Source organism: Capra hircus, chromosome 22 (assembly GCF_001704415.2).
Source record: "Capra hircus breed San Clemente chromosome 22, ASM170441v1, whole genome shotgun sequence".
Classification (NCBI taxonomy): Eukaryota; Metazoa; Chordata; class Mammalia; order Artiodactyla; family Bovidae; genus Capra; species Capra hircus.
The window spans coordinates 43,073,801-43,096,085 of NC_030829.1; the positions used below are offsets into that span (position 1 = coordinate 43,073,801).

A 22,285-nucleotide genomic window follows, 5' to 3' on the forward strand; every position below is an offset into this window, starting at 1 on the left:
ATGGACTTCCTGTCATCACGGCACCCGTTGGTGCCCAGGGGGAGAGGGAGGGATCCTGGGTTCCTGCTGTGTGTCTGCTCCCACAGCAGGATAAGCAGGGAAGTAGAGCTCCCACTCTGGGGACAAAAGGCAGGGGCCAGAATCTGCCCGCAGCGGGCCCCGAGACTGCAAACATGTTACCGCAGCACCTGAGTTAGCATCCTCACCATGAAACCATATCACAGCACTGCTGCAGAACAGGAGGCAGGGGCTGAGAGTGTCATAAGCACATGGCAAGGAGAAGCTTCCCAAGCCAAACCCTGCTGTCCCAGGGAGTGACAGGTGACGCCACTTCTTGCCTCAATACATTCCCTCCAGCGACGGTTTCACAGTTCATCAGGAAAAAGCCTTTCTTTCTCTCTCATAAAACCACAGCCTTCCCCTCAGTGGGTTTCGTATCTGGGACTCTTAACCAGGGCAAACCGCAGCAAACTTCCCCGGGAGGCTGTGCTGGTGCCAGGGCGCCTCACCCTGATAAACTACCCCCCAGGGCCTGCGGAGAAATAGAACATCCCCCAGCGAAAAGAGACGAAGTTCCCCATCGAGACAAGTGGCTTAATCTGCATCCTTTCGGCCAGGGTTTGGGAGGGTGGGTCAGAGCCTCAAACCACTTAGGGAAGGACACCATCCAAGAACACCCGGGGAGCTTACGGAGCAAACGTATTTAATAAGTTATAAGATACAATTTACAGTCGGCATTTGGTTCCAGTTTCACTTCCACGTCCCAGTTCATGAGGCCTGTGGTCCTTCCACATCAGGCTTCCGGCAGTTCCAGTTTCTAACAGGGAGGCTTTGCCAACACTCACCCCCAGCTGCTGCACCTCGGGGAGGGTCACCCACCTCGCCCCATGCCGCCCACAAATGCAACTGAGATGACAGCAGCCACCTCGGGAGGGCTCGGCAGCCAGTCTGAAAGGACTGCCTGCTCAGACCCCACCGTACATCTGGGCCCTGCAGTCAGCCAGCAGCCCCCCAACACTTTCATTTTTATTCCAAAGCAGGTGTCCAAGAAGGCATGCAAAATGCCTTACACCCCATTTTCGGAATTTTGCAGCTGGCATTCCAAACAGCCTCGGGTGGCATGTCCTTGGGGCTGAATATGTTTTCCTTGTTTCTGCGAATGGTGAAGGACCACCATTGAGCTGTGGTCCTCCCCTGTCATTCCTTGACTTTCAGGCCAAAGGTCAGCAGGGGTTTCCCTTCTATAATTATTTTCCAGAGAAAGGCCACGCTGGGGCCGACTAGGGGTGGGTGTGGAGTGTTTAGTGGCGCAGGAGGCCTCCGCTAACCCTCAGACCCGTACGCGGTCTCTCCGGACGTGCTGGAAACGTAATAGACAAACCGATGGCTGGAGCATGGGCTAAGAACAGAGACTTGTGTTGGTTTGAAAAAGGGGGGCAGGGAATCTTTGGCAAGTGGGGGACTGCTCACCACTCAGACCCGGTGACTGAAATGGACTTTGAAAACAAAAGTAAAGACCTGGCTGTCAAGATGGTCACATGCAATGACTCTGCAGGGAAGCAAGCAGCAGGATGAGGGCAGAGGCACCAGGAAGCCGTTTCGGCCAGTCTGTCACCTTGGACTCTGCCCCTGGAGGCGGCGGGGGGGCGGTAGTAGTGTTAAAACAAAGGTGTCCACCTAGTACCCCTTTCTCACATGATACGGTCATCTCCTTCTCGAAATGACAGCACAGATTAGGTCTCCTCTTTTTCCCTGCCCCTCCTCCCAGCCTTGTTTTGTAAACTGACTAGCTAATTTCATTTCTTAAAAATACCAGCCTGGTCTGTTCCGGTTCTGTCTGGAGGGGGTGATCTGTGCCACAAGAGGTCTGATTGGCCAGGCCTATTGCAGCAATTTTCACTTCTTTACTCCCCAATATGTCCCTAAAGAGTCAAGTTTAGGACTTCTTTCTGTACTAAAAGGGGGGGAAAATAAAAGAGGCAATGTTTTGAGGATGGGGTTTCAGACCCACAAACAGGCCAGAGGACTTTGTATAAAACGAGTTAACAGACAAGCAACAGAAGCAGCCGCCAGCACGGCTCCCGGGACCCAACGAGAAGGGTTTTAAGGCACGGTGACATGGAACGGACTGCCAGGGATGTGCTCCTCTCCCCACTTCACGGCCAGGACGTAATCCCCCCGCTCCTTGACGACGTAGGTCACGTTGTACTGCTGGTTGCCCACGTGCTTCATGGAGACTTCTTCGCAAGGGGTGGTGGGCCCGTGGACCCCGATCAGCAGCATGTTGGAACCTGGGGGTGGGGGTGAGGGGCAGAGGAAGGTGGTGACGTCACGAGGATGCACCCGAGGAGGAGGAGGAAGAGGAGGGGAGATGGGAGCCAAAGCAAAGGTAGCGGTTACTGCCTACACTTCTCGGATGATGCTTGGGGTCAGTGAGAGGCGGGAGAGCAGAGGACTCATACAAGGTCAAACCCCTGCCCTGCTGTTTCCTAGGTGGGTGACCTTGGACATGGAACCTCACCTCTCTCTGCCTTAGCTCCCCCAACTGTAAACAGAGGGTGAAAGTGTTTAAAAAACAAGAGACCTCCTGGTGGTCTAGAGGAATTGTTATATGTGAAGCCCTTAGCACACAGTAAAAAGGCTATATAAGCGCTGGCTACTCTAATCTCATTTATTCTCTTGAGAACCTTCAGGAATATTATTATTCCCATTTTAGAGAAGAGTAAACTGACTTTCAGAAAGACATTTAGTAACTTTCCCATGGGCACATGGCTAATAAGCACTGGGAAGGAAAGGAGGGAGGGAGAGAGAAATAAGTAAGTGGTGGAGCCAGGTTTCCAGGCAGATGTGCCAGGTGCCAGGACCTAGGCAACTAAATCACATTGACACCCAAATAAATACCCAAGTTCAGATTGCAGTGAAAGCAGCTAGTGGCAGAGAAGAGGCCAGGTTACTGATTCAGTGTAATGGGGATAATAGAGCTTTTCCTATGTACCTTGAGGTCATTTGAGAAACATCAAGAGGCAAATCATTTAAAAATACTCAGCAAAGAATAAGATAATGAGCATATGACACAGAAGGCGTCCCCCCACAGCCTCCCTTCCCCGGGCAGGGACAGGCTGCCTACCGGCTTTGCTGCAGTCCACCAGGAAGGAGCTCTTCTGGCCCAGGAAGGCCTTCGAGAGCCCTGCGCCCTTGGAGGTCACCTTGCTGGCGTCCGAGGATGCCTTGGGGATGGCGCTGTAGCACGTCTCCGTCGAGGACCTGGTCACTGACTCCACCAGGATGGAGGAGGTCTCGTTGGCCGAGCCGGGGCTGACCAGACGCTGGCCTGGGACCCGGGAGGGAGCAAATGGGTATGACTGGTCAGACAAGGCAAGTGCCCTGAGCAGAAATCCCAGGAGAGCCCCAGCTCCCCAGCACTGGGATCCAAAAGCCACCACACCTCTCCCACACACCCCCAACACCTGGGTCTAAATGCCACAGCTTACCCATCTCAACCTGCCCACTGTCTTCTATGGAGTTCTAGGGTCCTGCCCCACACAACTTAAGATCTGGCTTCCTGGCTATATTAGGAAGTCTGGTCTTGGTTGACCTGATGGAAATCCTTGATCTAGAAATCCCTCCCATATAACCATGTGCCATCCTATGGAACGGACATCTTCCATTTATATAAAACATTTCTAAGCTGTGCAGAAGTGTGAGAGAACACTGACAAAATATCAAAAAAGATTCCCTCTACATATTAGAAAGTGATTCTTTTCTCTGAATTTTTTTGGGGGCGGGGGGATGCAATGCCCCAAGGCATGTGGCATCTTATAGTTCCCCGACTAGAGAGTGAGCCCGAGCTCCCCTGCAGTGGGAGTACGGAGTCTCAAACACCAGACTGCCAGGGAATTCCCTAACATTTTAAGTCAATTTCTTTTTAATGTAATTGTCTGCAATGAACCTATGCTACTCACATGATGGTGAACCAAGCAGAAAGAGACAAGATGAAGGAATTCACCACAATATTTATGGTGGTTACCTTGGGCGGTGGGCTGTGAGTGGTTTTTACTGGTTTAGTGTTCTGAAGAAGGCACATTTTTATAAATTTATTAAAAAAAAAAACAAAACACCACTTTTGATTCTTTTAAAAGTGAAGGTTAGAAATGAGGGGATTTTTCAGGCCCTGATCTAAACAAATACATACGATTTCAAATATGTAAGCACGCCTCCTTTTCTGTTAGAGACCTAACATGCTTTCTCAGCCTCCACACCCCTACTCTGCCTGCTTATTCTGCAAGCTTTGAACATGCGGTCCCTGCTGACGTGTCCTATTACTTCTTTACTCCAAGATTCAAGGCAGAGTCAACGTATCTAAAATCATCCAGTTTCTACCACCGCTTAGCTCTGCTGATACTGTAACAAGATCACCTCCCCTGCTAACACTTCAAAGTCCTTTGGTCGTTACCTGTCACCTTGGCCTTAAACGGGCTGCCCACGATGTGGTTGGGCCCGCCATATTTGACGCCAATCAGGTAGTTTCCAGGAGCCATGGGGGTGTACATGACCTTGTACCCTTCAGGGGTTTCCTGGCAATCCATTTTAACCTTGGACGGCCCTTCGATGGTGACGGATAATGTCCCTGGCCCTGCTCGGGTGGTATTGATGAAAAATTCTGACTGGATACCTGGGAGAAAGGAAGTGGGAATAAAGATCACATGAATTGGAGGAATTGGTGGTGGTGGTGAGGCTGGGGGTGGGGGTGGGGTGGTCTGGGGAGTGTTCTGGGGGCCCTGAAGCAGTGGCGGGGCACACAGAGGTCCCCTCACAGAGGGGTCACCTTGGTGGTGTGGGAAGCCACTTGTACAAGCTTACGAGCTCTGAGTTCCTGCACAGAGAACTTCAGGCCCTGGGGAATGGTGACCCCTTTTCAAAGTCCAGGCAGGAGTGTGGCTGACCTTCTGCCCACAAGCACCCACCCCCGTTCTCTTCTGGGCATGAGCTGTGGCCAAGGGCGAGAAGCCCAAGCCACCATTGTGTGCCCGAAGTGCTGCTTCAGCCTCCGGAGGCCGGCTCTGCCTCCAGGGGTGGGGCCAACGTGGGCCCCTCTGACTTTTTCTTTCTCCTCTGGTTAGACTTGGAGAAGCCCAGGCCGCCCAGAGCTGCCTCCTTCCTCCTCAGGCTCCTCGCCCCAGACACCACCCTGTAGATGGGCCAGCATCTTTCTGGGGTCTGCTGGCCCCTGCACTGTGCCCTGAACACCAGCAACAAGAAGGTGGCCAGACAGCAGCTCTGCTAATTACCACTCACACCACTCTGACTCCTGATCCTGTGCCCAGTGCTTTACACGCCCAGTGATTCCTCTTTAGCAAACAACACTGAGGCTCGGGGAAGTTCAACCACATGCCAGTGAGAGCTACAGGAGACGTGGCAGAGCTGGCATGGGAGCACGTGTGCGTGGCTCCGGAGCCGCGGCCTATCTGCTGGCTGCCTCGGATGCCCTAACCCAGCTCCAGGACATTCTACTTCCTACCTGCCTGGTATACGAGGGCCCCCTGCACAGACATCCTGCCTTGTGATAGAAGGAAAGCTGGGTCAAGAGAGAGTGCCAGCCAACGATCACAGTGGCATTCCTGCCTGAGCCCAAGGCCCTGCAAAAGCCCCCAGCCCCCAGCCCCCTTTCCAGTTCGGAGCAGGAAGAGGTAGGGCCCAGACACCCGCTGCAGCGCCCTCTATGGGGCATCTTCGGCATAGCATTACTGTGCAGGGCTGTGCTCTTCCCAGAGCCCAGGACCCCGCCCCAGCTGGGAACTATTTTGGTTTAATTATAGCTCCGAGGCCAGAGAAAGGATTATTGTTCTGGTTATCAATAAAACAAAGGAACTGCTATCACGCAACCCCAAACACAAGCCAGCTGTTTCTGGAAGCTCCTGAGGCTCCTGTCCCAGCAAATCCCGCCCCCCCCCACGACCCATCCTGTTCCCCCCAACTATTTCAAATGTGCTGTTCAGAAACCCTCATGACAGCTGCTGCTGAAGCAAGGCCTTGCAGGTAAAGGGAGGAGGCTGTGCAAACAAGGGACAGCATTTGCAGGAAGTAGCTGCAAGTGACAATAGGGGGAAAAAAAGATACTTTTAAAGTGAATAGGAAAAGACCTGGCCTTGCTCTTGCTCCATCCCTGAGAAGCATCAGTTCATCATGACTGTGAGGGCCCAGAAAGGAAGACGAGGTGCAAAAAGAGAAATAAGGAATTACACGACAAGAGCAACCTATCAGGTGGGGTCCCTTACTATTCCCGTTTTACTAGGATGAAAGTGGAGGCTCAGAGAGGTCAGACCACTCATCCCAAAAGTCACACAGCTGGGGACTGACTGATCTGGGGTTTAAACAGAAGGTCTGTCTAACCCAGAGCTAGCCCACTCACCCGAGAGTGGATGGGAGAAAGAAAATCCACACACAGGAGTTCCCTCTCACCGCTGCCTCCAGCTAGAACCAGGACCCAGGACATCTGTGGGCATGGCCCTGTTACGCGTTATTTTTCTAGTGTAATATTTGCTTTTTCTGTTTGTTTATGAAGTCCAAAATTACTGCTCTCTCTTTTTTTAAAATTAATTACTTTTTTGGCTGCACTGGGTCTTTGTTGCTGCTCTCGGCCTTTCTCTAGTGTCCCCCCGCATTCCCATATGTGTACAGATGAGTCCCTGTGAGTGTGAGGCAGCCCTATTACATCCTGAAGATGGGTGAAGGGTGCTGGACCAAGGCTGTGCTCATACACCTCATGCAAAGTTTCTGGGGTTTCTGGAGCATTTCATCAAGAAAATGGCTCTTCCAAGCAGAGAAGCCTGGAACTCCCTGGTGTCATTGCTGGCCTTCTCAGCCCCTCTGCAGCAAAGAGTCCCACCCCAAATTCTCCACATTCCCATGCTTCAAAACCTGCAGAATGGACCATTCAAAGCTCGAGCCAAGAGATACAGCAAACCCACCCATAAAAACACAGGGAAGCCCACTCTGTGCTGAGGGTCAGGATGCGGGCCCTCCGGCAGCCGTACACAGACACCTTTTCATTCCACACACACTGCAGCTGTGTAAGCCAGGGATGGAGATTTGGGAAAAGGCCTGGGAGCGGGAGGGCTAGAAAAACAAGACGTCTTCCCCTTGACAAGAGCAATATTTACACAGGGCTTGAAACAGACGTGCTCTGTACCTCCTGCTCCCGGCTGGGAGTCTCCCTGGAAGACCAGCTCCCTCCCTCAGCGGCATCCAGTGCCTGCAAAGCACAGTCTGAAACCCGAGCTCCTGAGAAGGCCTGTGTGCCAACAGCCAAGAGGAAGCACCAGGGGCCCCAGCACTGCAGGTGCGATCCAGTAGGGGATGAGGTGGCTGCTGGCAACGTGGGACACCGCAGTGGGGCCTGGCCTGAGGCCTGCTGGGGCTCCAAGTGCCGGGAGGACCCAGCCTGGGCTTCAAGGGTGGATGGAGCATCAGGGGCCAAATGCCTGCACTGCTGCTGCCTGGAGACCCTTCAAGGCAGCTGGGAAAACAGGGGTCCTGGTGTAGGACATCCCACAAAGCAGGCCAGGAGTGTAGCTGCTGCCTCGGGGCAAATCTGCCTCTTAAGAAAGCAGCAGAACTAAGCGGGTAAGGGAACAGGCCTCAAGGCTGTGAATTCGGACAGATTTCAGCTCTGCCCCTCCAAGCTAAGTAGTGTTGGGGAGCAGCTCAACCTTTCTAAGCCCCATGTTGCTCATCTGTAAAGCGGACATGTCCCAGGCCAAAGCAGTCCTGTGCTTCTTGCAAAGGGCAAGCTGCTGGCCCAGAGCTCGGTGGAGATGGGCCTGGGGAGATGGGGAGTCCTCACACAGACCCCGTGGGAAGTACTGCTGAGGCCACTGTTTTGGCCCAGAGTCTCAGTGTGGCTAGCCAGCTGGTCAGTTACTCCTGCACCCGAGCAGGTCCCTCGGGCCCTTAGGATGCTTGCTCCTCGGGGCTGGTTGCCAGACAACCACAGCTGCTCATCCCCTCACCCATGGGCGAGGGGGGCCCGCTCTGTCTCACTCACCTAACCGGGGAACACCCAAGGGACTCAAGAAACCGGGCTGCCTTCCTAAGAGAGCCCAAAGTAACACCCAGATGCCAGCCGTGCCCCAGCAGACCCACGCCTGCAGAGAAACCCACCCTGGCACCTTGCATGATAGTGATGCACTGGGCGTGGCCGACAGCATGGACACTAACTGCAGCCACCCAAGGTGGGCAGATCTGTAGATCTTGACACGGAAAGTTCCTTAAGATGTCAAGTGACAATAGCAAGTTGCACTACAATGCAAACAGCACTAAGACCATAGCTATTTAATAAAAGCAAAACTCCATGTCTGCTTCTTTAATGAACCGACTAGCTAAGCAACCAAGTGACCAGGACTGAAGACCGACAGAGAGACAATCTGAAGGCCCTCCCTTGGTGTGTCAGCCATCCTTCCTCCTGGACCCAGAGGGAGGGAGGGGCGAGAAGCAAGATGGAACTTTACCTATTTCCTCCCTGCCCATATTTTTTACAAGCTAACCCGTCCTATTTGTGTCAAGGGTTAAAGATGAATTTGACTGTTTTGGGACTTTCCCCTCCTCTGTTAGGATCAGAATAAGAAGGAGCCTGGCTGAGACAGGTCTTACTGCAGATCTGATATGTTTCTAGGAGCCCAGGGACCACTAAGGGAGCTGGCAGGTAGGGGAGCTCCCCGGAGGCCCGTTACATGCATCACAAACTCTGCACATCCTCGAAATGAAAGATGCTGTGTTGAATTGCCTATCAGTGTCCTGATCCTAAAAGGACCTGGCAAAGGGAGACAGCTGACTGCAGTTTCCCTGGGGAAGGCAGGCAGCTGGCTTTCCAGGGCTTGCAAAGCTCCATCTGCTCTTCCCTGGGGCCGGCTCTTTGCAGACGAGAGGTAGAGGCAGCGTGTTACCTGTGGAGCCCCCCTCGAGCCCTGCGCCATAGGCCGACACCAGGGCGGGGTTCCCCGCTTGTCCAGGCTCCCCGACGCGCACTTTGAAGGGACTTCCAACCACGTGGCTCCCGTTGAACTTGACGTCGATCGTGTGGACACCATTCTCGTGGGGGATGAAGCGAACAGCATACTTATCTGGGAGAATGAGCAAAACCACAGGGTAAAATGGGGCCCGTGGACACAACCGTGATGGGTGGGGATAGGAGGCCAACCTGAGAGGGCCCACCTGAGGTTACTAATGAGACCACGGTTCTACCGCCAGCCTGGCACCCAGTGTTGGTGATCTAAACCAGATGGGCTGGTTCCCTAGGCTGCCCTGCGGAAAATGCATTCAGGTCTCAAACGCAGTGTTTAATCCCTGTGGCTTCAGCCTCAGAGGGGTGCTTCTTTTACGGAAAGCTCACTTCTGGCAAAGTTTCTTTGCTTGGCCATTTGAAGGGGGGAAAAATGGTTTCATCAGACATTAATGCTCCTTAAGTAAGCTCCAAGCTAGCAGCTGCCCCACAAGGCAACAGCCAGATTTCTCACTCTGCGTTTGGGTCACAGCCTGTGGCAAGAGGATCTGTTAGCTGAAATGGACACCTAGAATATCTTCCCATCACGCACCCCTCGAAGGAAGCCCTTCCTTCCTGAAGGGCTTTCAGCTGAGAGGCAGAGTCTGTTCTCCTCCAGTTGGTCTCTCGGTCATTCCCTGGCTCCTCATACCCTCCACCCGCTTTAGAACTTCTGTTGCTTGAAGTTCCACCCAAACCCTCTTCTAGTCTCTTCTGGACTCTGCCCACATGGAACTGTCACCCATATATCCTTCAGCACTGCACCATGCCCCACCAGTCCCCAGCTGGGAACCACTCCTCTCAGAAAGCCAATGTGTTTCAGGGAAACTAATCCCACGCCCAGGCATGGTCCTTGACTGGGTCAAGCTAATGGGGAAGAGTGAGGGGAGAAATCCCTTTTCCTCCAAGCCTAAGTCAATTAGCACATAGCATTTAGCCACAGGAAGGAGCATGTGTGTCAGTGAGATAGGAAGGGAGGTTTGCCGAAGACTTCTGCAAAAGGAGCATCTTCTGAGAAAGAATCTTGAGGAAAGCGTGTTTCCCTTGATTGGCGTTGTGTGCTGCTGCAGCTATCTTGCCACCAAGAGGAAGGCTGGTGCAAAATGAGGCCCACAGATCAGAAGCAAGAGCAGAGATGTTTGGGGCCATGGAGAAAGTAGCTGAATGGCTGAATTAAATTGTCACTGAAACCCATCTGAGATCCTGAATAGATCCCTTTAATGTGTGTAATGGACCACCTTTATTATGTGAGTTGGTTTGAGATGCGTATTCTGTAACTTGTCAAGAGCTGACTCATTGGAAAAGACCCTGATGCTGGGAAAGATTGAGGGCAGGAGGAGAAGGGGACGACAGAGGATGAGATGGTTGGATGGCATCCCCAACTCAATGGACTTGGGTTTAGGTGGACTCCAGGAGTTTGTGATGGACAGGGAGCCCTGGCGTGCTGTGGTTCACAGGGCTGCAAGGAGTCAGACACGACTGAGCGACTGAACTGAACTGAAACTCTGAATAAGTCATTGACCAACCCTCGTCCACCCATGGCCACTGTCCTGAGTTTTCCTAACTGCATCATCGTCTTTCTACCCTATCGCCAAGCTACACATAACCTTCCCGAATTCACTTTCATTCCCTATGGCCAACTGCACTCTGGCCTCAAGTCCTTCCTCTGCATTTCTAACACTGCTGATTAATGCTAGTTTATCACATGGACCACTCTGGGAGCATCAGCTCATGACCATGTCTTTCAGATGAACCAAGGCATTCTTGGTCTAATTCTAATCTGGTCTAGTCTGGTTATCTAATGCTAACCCAGGTTTCAAGTATCTACCCTCACTGTGCACAGAGCAGGGCACACGGCAAACACCCAGCAAGGGCAGTGGTCGCAGGGCCTGCCCTTACGCAGCAGGCCCACACTTAATGTTACCTCCTCTAAGAAGTCCTCCTGACCATGTCAAGGCAGAAACCCTTTTCCTCTCCTGCTCTGATCATCTTTACCATTAAATCCTCAAATCTTCTGTGCTGTTGGAGATCAGCAAGGGTCCTCACCAGGGCACTGCATTTTTCTGGCTCACTCTCTCTAGGTCCTCCCTAGAGTCTGCTCCTCCTTGAGGAGCAGGAGTCATGTCTTCCTCAGTCTTACCTCCCTGTCAACTCTTGACACTTCATATATACTCACTGCAAAATGATCTTGTTAAAGCTGATTGACATCACACAATTCCACACACCAACCAAGGTGGCGAGCAAGAAAATCCCATGCTACTAAGTCCTGTTGAGGACCCAGATTATCTATCTCTTTTTTTTCTTTTGGCAGCAAAGCTTGCAGGGTTATAGTTCCCCAACCAAGGATTGAACCCAGGCTCTCAGCAGTGAGAGTACAGAGCCCTAGACCACTAGGGAATACTGCGGATTATCATTTACATCAATCAACCTTCCCTTCAGAGTAAACTGAGGTCAAAGTGTACTTATTCATTTCATAAGGTGAACAGTAAAAATCTGTGGTATTTACTTAAAAGATGAGAACATCACAATGAATGTCATGTGAAATAATCTGAAAAACAACCGAAAATAAAGACATATTTGTTTAAAAAAAAAAACAGAAGGGGTATTATATCTTAACGCCTGTCCCTAGCAAATGTTTATACCCTCATTTGTAAGCAGCGTCTGGCAATAGCAAAGGGAATCCAAAGGCCCCGGAGAGGCCGACGACACCTCCGTTGGGGGAGTCACTTGCAGAAACATTCCTGAGTGGGGGCGCTGGCGCTTACCTGGCTCCAGCTCAGACACGTGGCATTCCTCCACGGCTCCAGAGGGGCTGTGCACCTTTGCATCGATCTTGCCTTTTGCCCCATTCAACCTTATAGCAAAGGAGGCTGGCTGATTAACTTTTAATCCCGATTCCTGAGAAGTCAACACATGAGACACGTTACAGCCCTTGGCGCTCTTGTTCAGCAGCACACACCATGCCAACCCAGGATTCCTGGGGGGACAGTTCTCAGGCAAATACACCTAAAACATGTTTTATTATATAATATCTGGCAACAAAAGAACAGGTGAGTAATTCCACATTTCCAGCATTAAATATCAGAAAGCAGAGATAAACATCTGCACAGTCTTGTATCCAAACCATCTTGACTCAGACATGGTTCCTGGGTTTAGAGACTCGAGACATCCTGGTCAACAGGATTACAGTTTCAGCATCCCAAACAAACCTGTACAGGCCAGAAAACCCAGGATCTTCCAGATCCACCCAGAGCAACCACCAAAAAAAAAAAAAAAGAACAAAAAAACCCTTCCATTCTCCACCCTAGTTTTAGGAGTGACCTAGCAGCTGATAAAACCGTGCAGTCACTAACAAAGATTTTTTTTTAATCTCATGGGTGGAGATGGAGAGAACTTTTAATAAATCTGTAAAGGGCTACCCATGATTTTTCTTTCAAGCAGTACTGCACAGTGGTTAAAAATCAGCAGGACCTGTGGTTGCTGCCATTTCCTAGGTATGTAACTACTGCTGAACCTCTCTGAGCCATAGTTTCCTCATCTGTGAAAATGGGCATAACTAAAATCTACCTCAGAAGGCTGGTGCAAGGATTAAACGAAGTTGTGCATTCAAGGCACTCAGCATAAGGCCTGGCCCATACATCGGATAGTTTTAAAACAGAAATGTCATCTTCTCCTTATATATTAACACACATTTGGAAGTTTTCAGTGTCCTCGTCCTCCTCCCCCCCCCAAAAAAAACATGGTAGAAGTATAGCTTTTGCTCTTTACTGGATGAGTTTCACTCTCCATGGTTTCTCCTGGAAACTGTATCCTCTGCTGGGAAAAAGGATTAGAAGTTCAGATTCTTGAGGTATTTCAAGATTGGCCAGTCCTGAAGAGCAAAATTTTACAAGGCAACAATTTTGACGTAAACTTGGTCGGACGGCTACTCAGATGATAACTCTCAAGCAGCACGGCTCATACTCAACCTGTCACGAGGCACCCAAGGGTCTTGTGAAAGTGCAGATTCTGATTCAGTAGGTTGGGGCCAGAGCCTGGGATTCCAGGTTTCCAGTAAGTCCCCATGTGATGCTGAGACTGGTCTAAGGATTACACCTTGGCAAGGCGCTCAAGCTGTGCCCTCTAGTTTAGTAGTCACTAGTCACATGTGGTTTTATATATATATAAACTGAGATATATATATAAATATATATATATATATAAACTGAAATCAATCCACTGTAAAATTCAGTCTCCACATTTCAAGTACCCAAGAGTTGCAAGTGGCTCACGGCTGCCCCTGGAGATATGGGACATTCCCACTGTTGCAGAACATTCTACTAGACAGAGCCGCCGTAGAGGTTACAGACGAGGGAGGAACGAACCCAAAATTACAGAGTCTTTGATCACCAGACCACCCCCATCCAACCAACCGCCTCCCCTACAGAATGCCAGCCGACTCCAATTTTCTAAAAAGTCTCAAACGCAAGACAAAAACAAGCCTGTCTTTCCTAACCAGCCCCAGATGTTGCCGTGTAGCTTGCTAGTAAACCTTCAGAAAATACTTTACGTATCCCTTGGCATCAAATAGCAAGGGGAGAACAGGGGACCAACTTGACACACAAGTCCCTGCTGTTGTCGCAGCAGGTTACAAAAGCTGAATGGACACACGAGCCTGCCGCACACTTATTTCAATATTTCATGACCAAGCTGTCGTAAGAGGATTCGACAGAAGTCTCTTGGAGGTGACTACTCCACATCAGCTCCTTTGGGATGGAACCATTTACGTTACCTGAATCTGCTTGCCACTAAATCCTCAAGAGGGAGATAAACACCTCGGAAGATCCAAAAGAAATCTTCGAGATGCATGAAGGCAGCTCTGAGCCCCTCAACAAATGCTGGGTTTATCTCCCTCCATAGGTTTTAGTTACGTTGGAACCAGAAGTGACTTCTGTTAAGAAGCCTTTAAATGAAACACAAGGAAAACATCTGCCCTGCCGTGACCAGTCAGCACCCTTGGTACTCGCCAGAAGCCGCTCCAATCTGCAGACTGTGACTCTGGCTGGGGTTCTGTTTGGGTTTCCTAATGTTTGGGACAACTAGCAGTACCAGTTTCCCTTCGGGAGGAGTCAGACTCTCAAATATAAACCAAGTGCATGGACCCAGGTCCAAAGACACCGATCATCAATCTGAGATACAAGGATGAGTTTTCATCTATCCATTATTTTCAAGACCCAGGGGCCGCTGATGGTTCTAGAGAAATCCCTTTAACCAGAAATCATCTTTTGAGATTCTGGTGTTATATCACAGCCAAATTGCTATAGCTGACTCAGACAGCTAGTTATCTTCAGTGTCCTAAGACCCAAAGGCATCCCCAATGTTCTTAGTTTGCTGAAGACTCTAATGCAACCTTGAATGACGTGCCCTCTTTAAGCCAGGGTGAGAAACTGCACTTCCTGCCATTCTAATAGGTCAGGCTACGTAACCACCTGCCACAATGCCAGGACTGGCATTAAGGTGGTGGCTACTACGAGCAAGGTTCTGGAGCCTCACTCTAGCTGGTTCCTAGGAGCTGTATCTTCTCTGCACCTCAGTTTTTCTATCTTTAAAAGGGGGGTCAAGAAAAACCTATTCACCAGGCTGTTGCAAGGACTGGGAAGTAACACTGATTCAATTCTTAACACAGTGGCTTGCACACACTTATTATAAATAAATCAGCCTCGTAAAATAAATCACAATTGACTTTCTCGAGGAAAAGGAAGCCAATACTAGCAAGCTGAACATCACAGAACTGTTAGTTTTGCATTTGTTTTGTTTTAAAAGCCCTCCTCATCCCTTAACCAATGATTAACAGGGCTTCTTTGTTTCTCTTGGATAAATATTTAGAAAACAAACTCATTCCCAAATGTTAAGGAGTTTTGTTGACCGTGGCTGCTTTTTGCTTGCCCCAACAGTCTCCTGTCCTAAATGTGACTCTGCCCCAGGAAAGCTCCCCTACGACTGGCGGCATCTGTGGTCAGAATGCGCCAGGGCGCTTGGCACAGAGTCGGAGATTGAAGGGGCCGTGGGAGTCCAGGGCCTCACTGGTCAGGCTGTGGCCAAGGAGATGGATGTTTCCTTGCGTCTCACCTGAAGGCTCAGAACAGTGAGGCGGCGGGCGTCGTCCGAGGGCGCTATCACCGGCACCACGTAGGGACTTTCGGGAATATGCTCATCATTGAACTTGATGGACACCTCGTAGTTACCTGTGGGGAGAGGAGAGTCCCACCGTGTCAGAGATTCCAGGAGGGCAGTCCCAGAGCAGCTGTCTGGTTCTGGGAGAAGAGAGACCCTCCCTCTCTGCCCACAGCACCTCCCCACCCATGGTTGTGACTGAGACGGTCACTCGGCTCTCACCAGGCCAATGCTATTTTCTTGGCTGAATGAGGGCACGTATTCTTTTTTTCTTTCCATCTTAGATATTGTGTTTAACAACTGCAAAGACTGAAGCACTGAAGTGTGTCTTTTGTGCTTTGCCTGTGTATATGTGAACCCATACACACGTCAACATCTGGCGTGTATGCCCAATTTCTTTCCAAAGGAGAGGCTTGTGACCAAGAGTTGTATCAGAAGTTATATACTTAAGAATAAGAAGGGTTTCATGTGACCAGGATCCCATTATCCATCCTGAACGATGAAGAGTAGGACAGAAACTGTGACAACAGGGGTAGAAGCAGAGTGATGACTATAGAAGAAAATTCAGCGAGGAGGAAGGGCGGGGATCCTTAACCTGGGCCCAACAGGGCTGCTGCACAAAGGGTCTGTGCACAGGACTCAGGAGATCCACCAAACTTGAATAGGAGAAAACGATATATTTATTTCTACTAACCTCTAACTGTAATTTAGCATTGCTTTCCTCTAGAAATGCTGACAAGAAATCACAGTGCATTAAGAATTGTGATTTTTGTCACCAAAAAACAATCACGTTTCAGTTTTATATGTATCCTGACACAGCAGTTATACTCATTACCACTTAGAAACTACGAGAGTTAACAGACCATCACCAAGTCATATGCTTTAATGTATTCATGAAAACCTGTATCCATTGCTAAGTTACTTATCTGTTTCTTTAAAAAGATTTTGAAAACAATACTTTAATTGATTTCTTTTATGATCCAAAGTAATTTATTTCATGTGTTTAAAGATATTTCCTGAGATGGTCCCCAGGGCCTTCACCAGATGCCAAAGAATCCATGGCATAGGAAAGATTGAGACTCCTGCTCAAGGGAGCTCAGATGCTGAGGCATCTCTTCCAGGGCAGACACACCAGCCACTGGTCGAGGGCGGGTCAAGAGAGGCTGCTCAGTGGGGACAATGAACCAGCTGAACAAGAGCACACAGAGTGAGGCCAAGAGACAGGGAGAACAAGAATTCCTGCCCCTTCAAGGCCTGGGGGATACACCGCAACTGGATTTCTAGGAGACATTCCCATGTGCCCATACAGAAAAACTATTCTACTGGTGCTAGCCTGACGAGCTTTATTCCTTACAACCAACCATCCCCAAACAAGAACAATGTCCTCCACTGGCCCCTGAATACCTACCAGGTTCCTGGGCAATATAAGACACACCACAGGATCCGTTTTTATGGTCATCGAATGTAATCTCGGCCTTACTGGGGCCCTCCACAGCGATGGAGAGGCCCCCAGCGCCCGCCTCCCGGGTCCAGATGCTGAACTCCGCTGAGACAGAGAAACATCTGGTCAGCGACTGAGCCCTGGTACTGGGTTTCATTTGCTCCCAGCGTTTTCCTCTTTCTCTAATCCCAAGCAGAGCCCAAGCAAGGGCCCTGCAGATGTGTGCTAAGCACCGTCCATGACTACACAAAGTTCATGGCATCAGAGCGTCTTCTGAATACACGCAAACCAAGCCAGAACAAGATGAGATTGTGCAGTTTGGTTTCCACAGATTTTCCCACCCAGCAACCACTACTGCAAGGGACCACTGCCATCAGTTTTAAAGAATTCTAGCATGTTCCATACCTGCAAGATGCTCTGGAAACAGTTTTATGACCCTGATCCTCTCTGAGACACTCACAACACTCACTCTTAAATTACAGGCTCCAAGAAGTCCCTCAGGGAGACACTTGTTTAGTTTTGGATTAGCAAGCAACTCCCATATGTCTTTAGCCATGGAAGCCTGTTTTAAAGAAAGCCCCTTCATACCACCAGTCAGAATCACGCATACAAAGTCTTCCTTTCAGCACAGGGCAAAGGGTACAGGGTGCTCACGCTGCTGGGCTGAGCTCAGTCTTCTCAAACAAAAAGAAAGCTGCCCAGAACGCTTACCCGGAACTCCAGCTTCTCCTCGCTCCAGGCCAGGGCCGCCTGCCCGGACCTTGTGGGCACCCCCCTCGCCCAGTGGCCCCACAGTGAACTGGAAGGGGCTGCCAGTGACATGCTGGCCACGGTACTTGACGCTGACAGTGTGAACGCCCATCTCCTGGGGCACGAACCGGACGCAATGCGAGTTCTTCCCCACCGGCACAATCTCCGCCTCGGTCACGCGGCCAGAGGGGCTGGTGACATGGGCCGACATGTCACTGCTGTCAATTTCTGAAAGGGGGCAGGGAGAAAGAGAGAAGGGTCAGGGCGAGGGCCCGAAGTGGAACAGGACATGCAGGGCAAGCAGAAGAAGGCAAAGTGAGTGCAGCTCAGGGGTGTGGGGTGCTCAGGCTTCCTCTCAACCCAGCTGGATGCTTGCCCTCCTATCTCCCTCAAACCCCTGGGTGCTTGTGGTCAGCATGGAGAGAGCAGGGCCCCTCTGGCCACCCAGTGCAGAGAACGTTCTGGGGGCACTGATAAGTGCCCTGGGGGCACTGTACAGCCCTCCTGGCTGGAGCTGAGTTAATTCAGTCAGAACTAACTCAGAGTTAATTCCATACAGAGGTTTCAAACCAGAGCCTGAGCTGATAGTCACAGCATGTACATAACAATAAAGATGGCTCAGATGTTTCTAAACCAATGTGACATGGGGGTATCAGCACGCTTACAGGGGCTCTTTTCCATAGGTAAGAATACAAAAAGCACTGTCAAGAAGCATTGGCATTTCTTCTAGTTAACAAGTCTAAATGCATTTAGAGGAGAAAGTGAACTCGGGTCGGTCCCAGTGGCAAAGGGAAAACCACGTGTGAGCAAAGCATTGAGCAAACTGAAGACCAGAGGCTGCGCTTCCAGAAACACAGCGCCTTGGGTCCCCAGCACTAGGAAGCAGACCGTGTCTGTTCCACACGACGTGCTCGGCCATGCCAGCAACTGTGCTTGCATGACATGGTGGAGTCAGGCATGCCGCAAGCAAGGTGACCAAGTGATGGCATCATCGAGGGCGCCACAAAACTGCACCCTCCAGCCCTACGGGTTCCGGGTAGCAACTCGTGACTCTGAGCCCTGAGGATGCAGGAAGGAGATTGAGGGGAGGTCACCCAACACGGCCTGGGTCTGCAGGGCCTCTGCTCCCTTCTAGTTGACGAGAGGGGATGCTTTAGGTAAGGAGGGGGAAAGGGAGTCTCCACCAGAGTCATCAGGGAGCACTGAAAAGAGGAGGGAGTCAGAGTCAGACGTAACTTGAGAGAAAGGGTAGCCGTCCTCATCACACACAGAGGAGACACACAGGCCAAGGGGACAGGAAGCAGAATTCCCCAAGCAAGGAAAGTGAAGAAACGACAACACGGTTCATCTGCCTAGCGACTGGAGAAATGGAACTGCAAACTTTCTTTCCATCAGGCTGATCAATGTGAGAAGGTGCTACTCAGTACCGGTGGGGGAATGGAGAAACACCAATTTGTTTTCTGGAGGACTGGCTGCTGAGGCATAGCGGCATCTGAACTGTGTGGGCCCAGCAATCCCATTCCTGGGCATCAGTCCACTGCAATGAGAGGTGGCACAAGGCACTGATTAAAGAGGTCAAGGGATGGAGATGAGAGTACCTGAGATGATGATGTATGTACGCAGAGGTGACATGGACTCGTAGGCAGCCAATCAAAGATGATGGGGAAGTGTATTTTAGTGTGGAAAGATGCCCACAATATAGTGAGCAAGAAGTGCATTGGTGTGACCTGAGATGGAGCCTGTCTGTCGGACCTCAAACATGAACCACAGTCTCCATGGATGGTGGGATACCAGGTGACACTTACTTCCCCTGGTTTTGAACACATGAACGTTTTTTCTTTTTTTTTTTGGCCACATAGTGAGGCATGGAGTATCTTAGTTCCCCAACCAGGGATTGAACCAGTGCACACTCCCTGCAGCGGAAGTTTCGAGTCTTAACCAGGACCACCAGGGAAGTCTGGCACATGAATTTTTATGATCATAATCTATGCATCTCTCTTTAAGGTCTCTTAATCTGGACACTACAGTAATGAGGTTTCTACTGACATCCAGAAAGGAAGAAACCATCAAGTATTGCTGCGAAGGCAGAGCAAATGGACATGGGACAAGTTAGGAAAGACGGGAGACACTGTGGAGTTTTATCTAGAAGCCAGAAGTTCATCACAACATGAGCTTCATCTGAAGACTGTTTAGATTTTCTGTCTCCATAAAACCTACAACTCCACACAGTACATGCCAGAGGAGCCTCAAGTGACCTACACAGTCACTGCTTAATAGAAAGAAACTGGGCCACATTTCAGACAGACTAAGGCTGCTGACTGGCTAATGTGGGCAAAGGGCTAGCTGTGGCCCAGTGACCCACCCAGCCTTGCATCCCAGCCCTCATTCCAATTTAAGGAATGAAAGGGACAAATGGGAATCAGAAGGATGTCACTGGGCTGACACCTCTTTGCAAATACAAATATCAGTAGGGTCACTTCTCTCACTGTTAGTCCAGTCAACAGACAGTAAATTCTCAAAGCTTATCTATTTTTCTCCCATGTGATGTGATAAAGCTATTTTCACCTGTAAGAAGGATAAGTAAATAGATTTACTTTTCATGGATAGGCCTCTGTGAAAACAAGTATATAAATAAAATTAAATTCGAAAAGTAGGAAATGGCAACCCACTCCAGTGTTCTTGCCTGAAGAATCCCATGGATGGAGAAGCCTGGTAGGCTACAGTCCACAGGGTCACAAAGAGTCAGACACGACTGAGCGATTTCACTTTCACTTTCAAAAAGTAGTCCCACAGAGCAGACACGGATGGTACCATCTGGGCCAAGCCTGGACTTGGTTTCCAGTGGCGCCCATTTCCTGGACCCACGAGCCCCTCAGGCTCACCTGGGATTTTCAGGTTCAGGTCACAGATGCTGCCAACAGTGGCCACAGACGGGGCTCGGCTGGTACGGGTGATGCTCTCCTTGACTCTTCCCTCCCCGCTGATTTTCACGGTGAACGGGCTCCCTGCAAAAACCGAGAGGGCCCTTGAGAGTGGCCCAGAGCCCACAAACAGTGTCTATGGAAAATCAAGTAGGGACGCAGAGAGCAGAGGGGACCACACGTACCAGGCACGTGCTCGTCAGCGAACTTGGTGGAGACGATGTAAACCCCAGGCACGGTGGGGAAGTAGGAGACCTTGCAGGTGCCGTCCTCCAGGTCCTCGGTCTGGATGTCCACCTTGCTAGGGCCTTCCACCGCTAAGGAGATCCCTCCGTAACCTGCAACACAGTTGCCCGGGGCCGCTGTGACAGCAACTCACCAAGGGGAGCTTGATGAATGCAGAAAGGACCTCCACCCCTGCAAATGCTCCAGACAGCAGAAAAGACAGTAACAGTGGCCCTGTTGGACAGCCCTTGGCAGAAGAGTCAATTCCAGGTTCCTGCTCTGAAATAAACAACCTGGCTGAATATGGCCTTGACCATACCTTTTTCTCAAGGCTCTCTACTAACATCCCACCACTGTCCTGCAGAACTCGCTGGGGAAGATACATTCCCCACATGCCTCCAAGAAAGGCATGCACTGCCTGGAGGTTTATTACCAGCTGCAGGCCTGAGAATTTGACATTTCCAACTGCTCCTAGATGCCGTGGCAATCCTGCCAGGGGACCACTAAGACAGCATATCTAAAGCTTTACAAACTTGAGGAATCAACAGAGAACATCAGCCTGTCAGGACCAGAAATTCTCCAGCTCCTTCCCTGGGGAACGTGACTTTGTCCAGAAGTCAGTGAAGCAGCCCTTCACTCACAAAGGCAGAAGATCATGACTCTGGAAGGTGGAGTAGCCTGGAGCACACCAAGCTAATCCAGACCATCCAAGAGCAAACAGGAAGAAATTCCTCATTTCCTTGAAAGTCCTGCTCAGCTAAACATGACCTTGGGCCAGCTGGCCCAACATTCTTAGCTTAGGATGAGGCAAGGAGACCCTGGGAAGCTGAGAACAATGGTGGGAGTATCGATAATGAAGCAGCTCACGGCTGACCCTGGGCTGCAATGACAACCATGTCTAAAGATCGATAGTTTGAAGGATGCTTAGAAAGAAAAGAAAGCTGGCAGGATAAAAAGGCAAAACAATCTGAGCAAAAGAAGCCAGTTCCAACGCCTCTTCCCCTGGGTCCACCCCCGCACACACCTGCATCTCTTGTGTCCACAATGAAGTCAGACATCTCGAAAGTCCGGCCTTCCGACAGGCCACGGCCATAGACCTTGGCTCTGCGGGCATCCCCAATCTCTGACTGGACCACCATGATGGATACGGGGCTGTTGGCCACGTGGTTGCCGTTCTTCTTGATGCTGACCAGGTGTTCACCCACCTCCCGGGGGATGAAGGAGATGCCTGGAGCGGAGCACAGATTGGGGTTTGTGAGGTGGGAGGGTGATGTAAAGAGGAGGAAGCAGAAGGGAGACAAGCTTGAAAGAATGGAAACAGGACTTTTTTCTTGACTTTCTAGCAATGTCCAAGAGGGTTGCCAGCATCACAAGGTGGAAGTGCTTGTATTCTGACCATGCACGTGACCCAGTGGGTTTATCACATCATATTCCAGGATGCTACCAATCTCCCACGCAACAGCTGGGATCCCCGACATGGTGGGAATCCCCATCTGCCACTCAAGATGGCAACCTGGGCTCACCGATGTGATTGTTGGGCAGCCTCTTCAGGAGACAAGGCTCGTCACGACCGGATGGGGCCTTGATGCTGGCCGTCAAGGTGCTAAGGTCAGTCTCGCTGATGTCAAGCAAGAAGTCAGCGGCTGAGCCCAGCTTCACCTGAGAGCACCGTCTGTTGTCATCTGGGAAACACCACCCCAACACAGCTCGGTTACACATAGTCATCCTGACTCTCCAGAGCCCTCATATCGCACACCA

At 50.6% G+C, this 22,285-nt stretch overlaps 1 protein-coding gene across 6 annotated transcripts in view; it reads right to left on the reverse strand.

Annotated features, from left to right (window-relative positions):
- Positions 687-22,285, reverse strand: part of FLNB (filamin B) — a 139,340-nt gene continuing 117,741 nt past the window's right edge. For 4 of the 6 annotated variants that reach the window (XM_005695796.3, XM_005695798.3, XM_005695799.3 and 1 more), the window contains 12 exons: positions 22,051-22,209; positions 21,552-21,755; positions 20,488-20,640; positions 20,264-20,386; positions 17,343-17,609; positions 16,599-16,736; positions 15,146-15,261; positions 11,803-11,935; positions 8,943-9,119; positions 4,454-4,672; positions 3,128-3,331; positions 1,800-2,291 (listed from right to left, as the gene is read on the reverse strand). In XM_005695796.3, the coding sequence (XP_005695853.2) occupies positions 2,104-2,291; positions 3,128-3,331; positions 4,454-4,672; positions 8,943-9,119; positions 11,803-11,935; positions 15,146-15,261; positions 16,599-16,736; positions 17,343-17,609; positions 20,264-20,386; positions 20,488-20,640; positions 21,552-21,755; positions 22,051-22,209 (2,081 nt within the window). In that variant the 3' untranslated portion in view covers positions 1,800-2,103. The other 2 variants (XM_005695795.3, XM_005695800.3) reach the window with 2 other exon arrangements.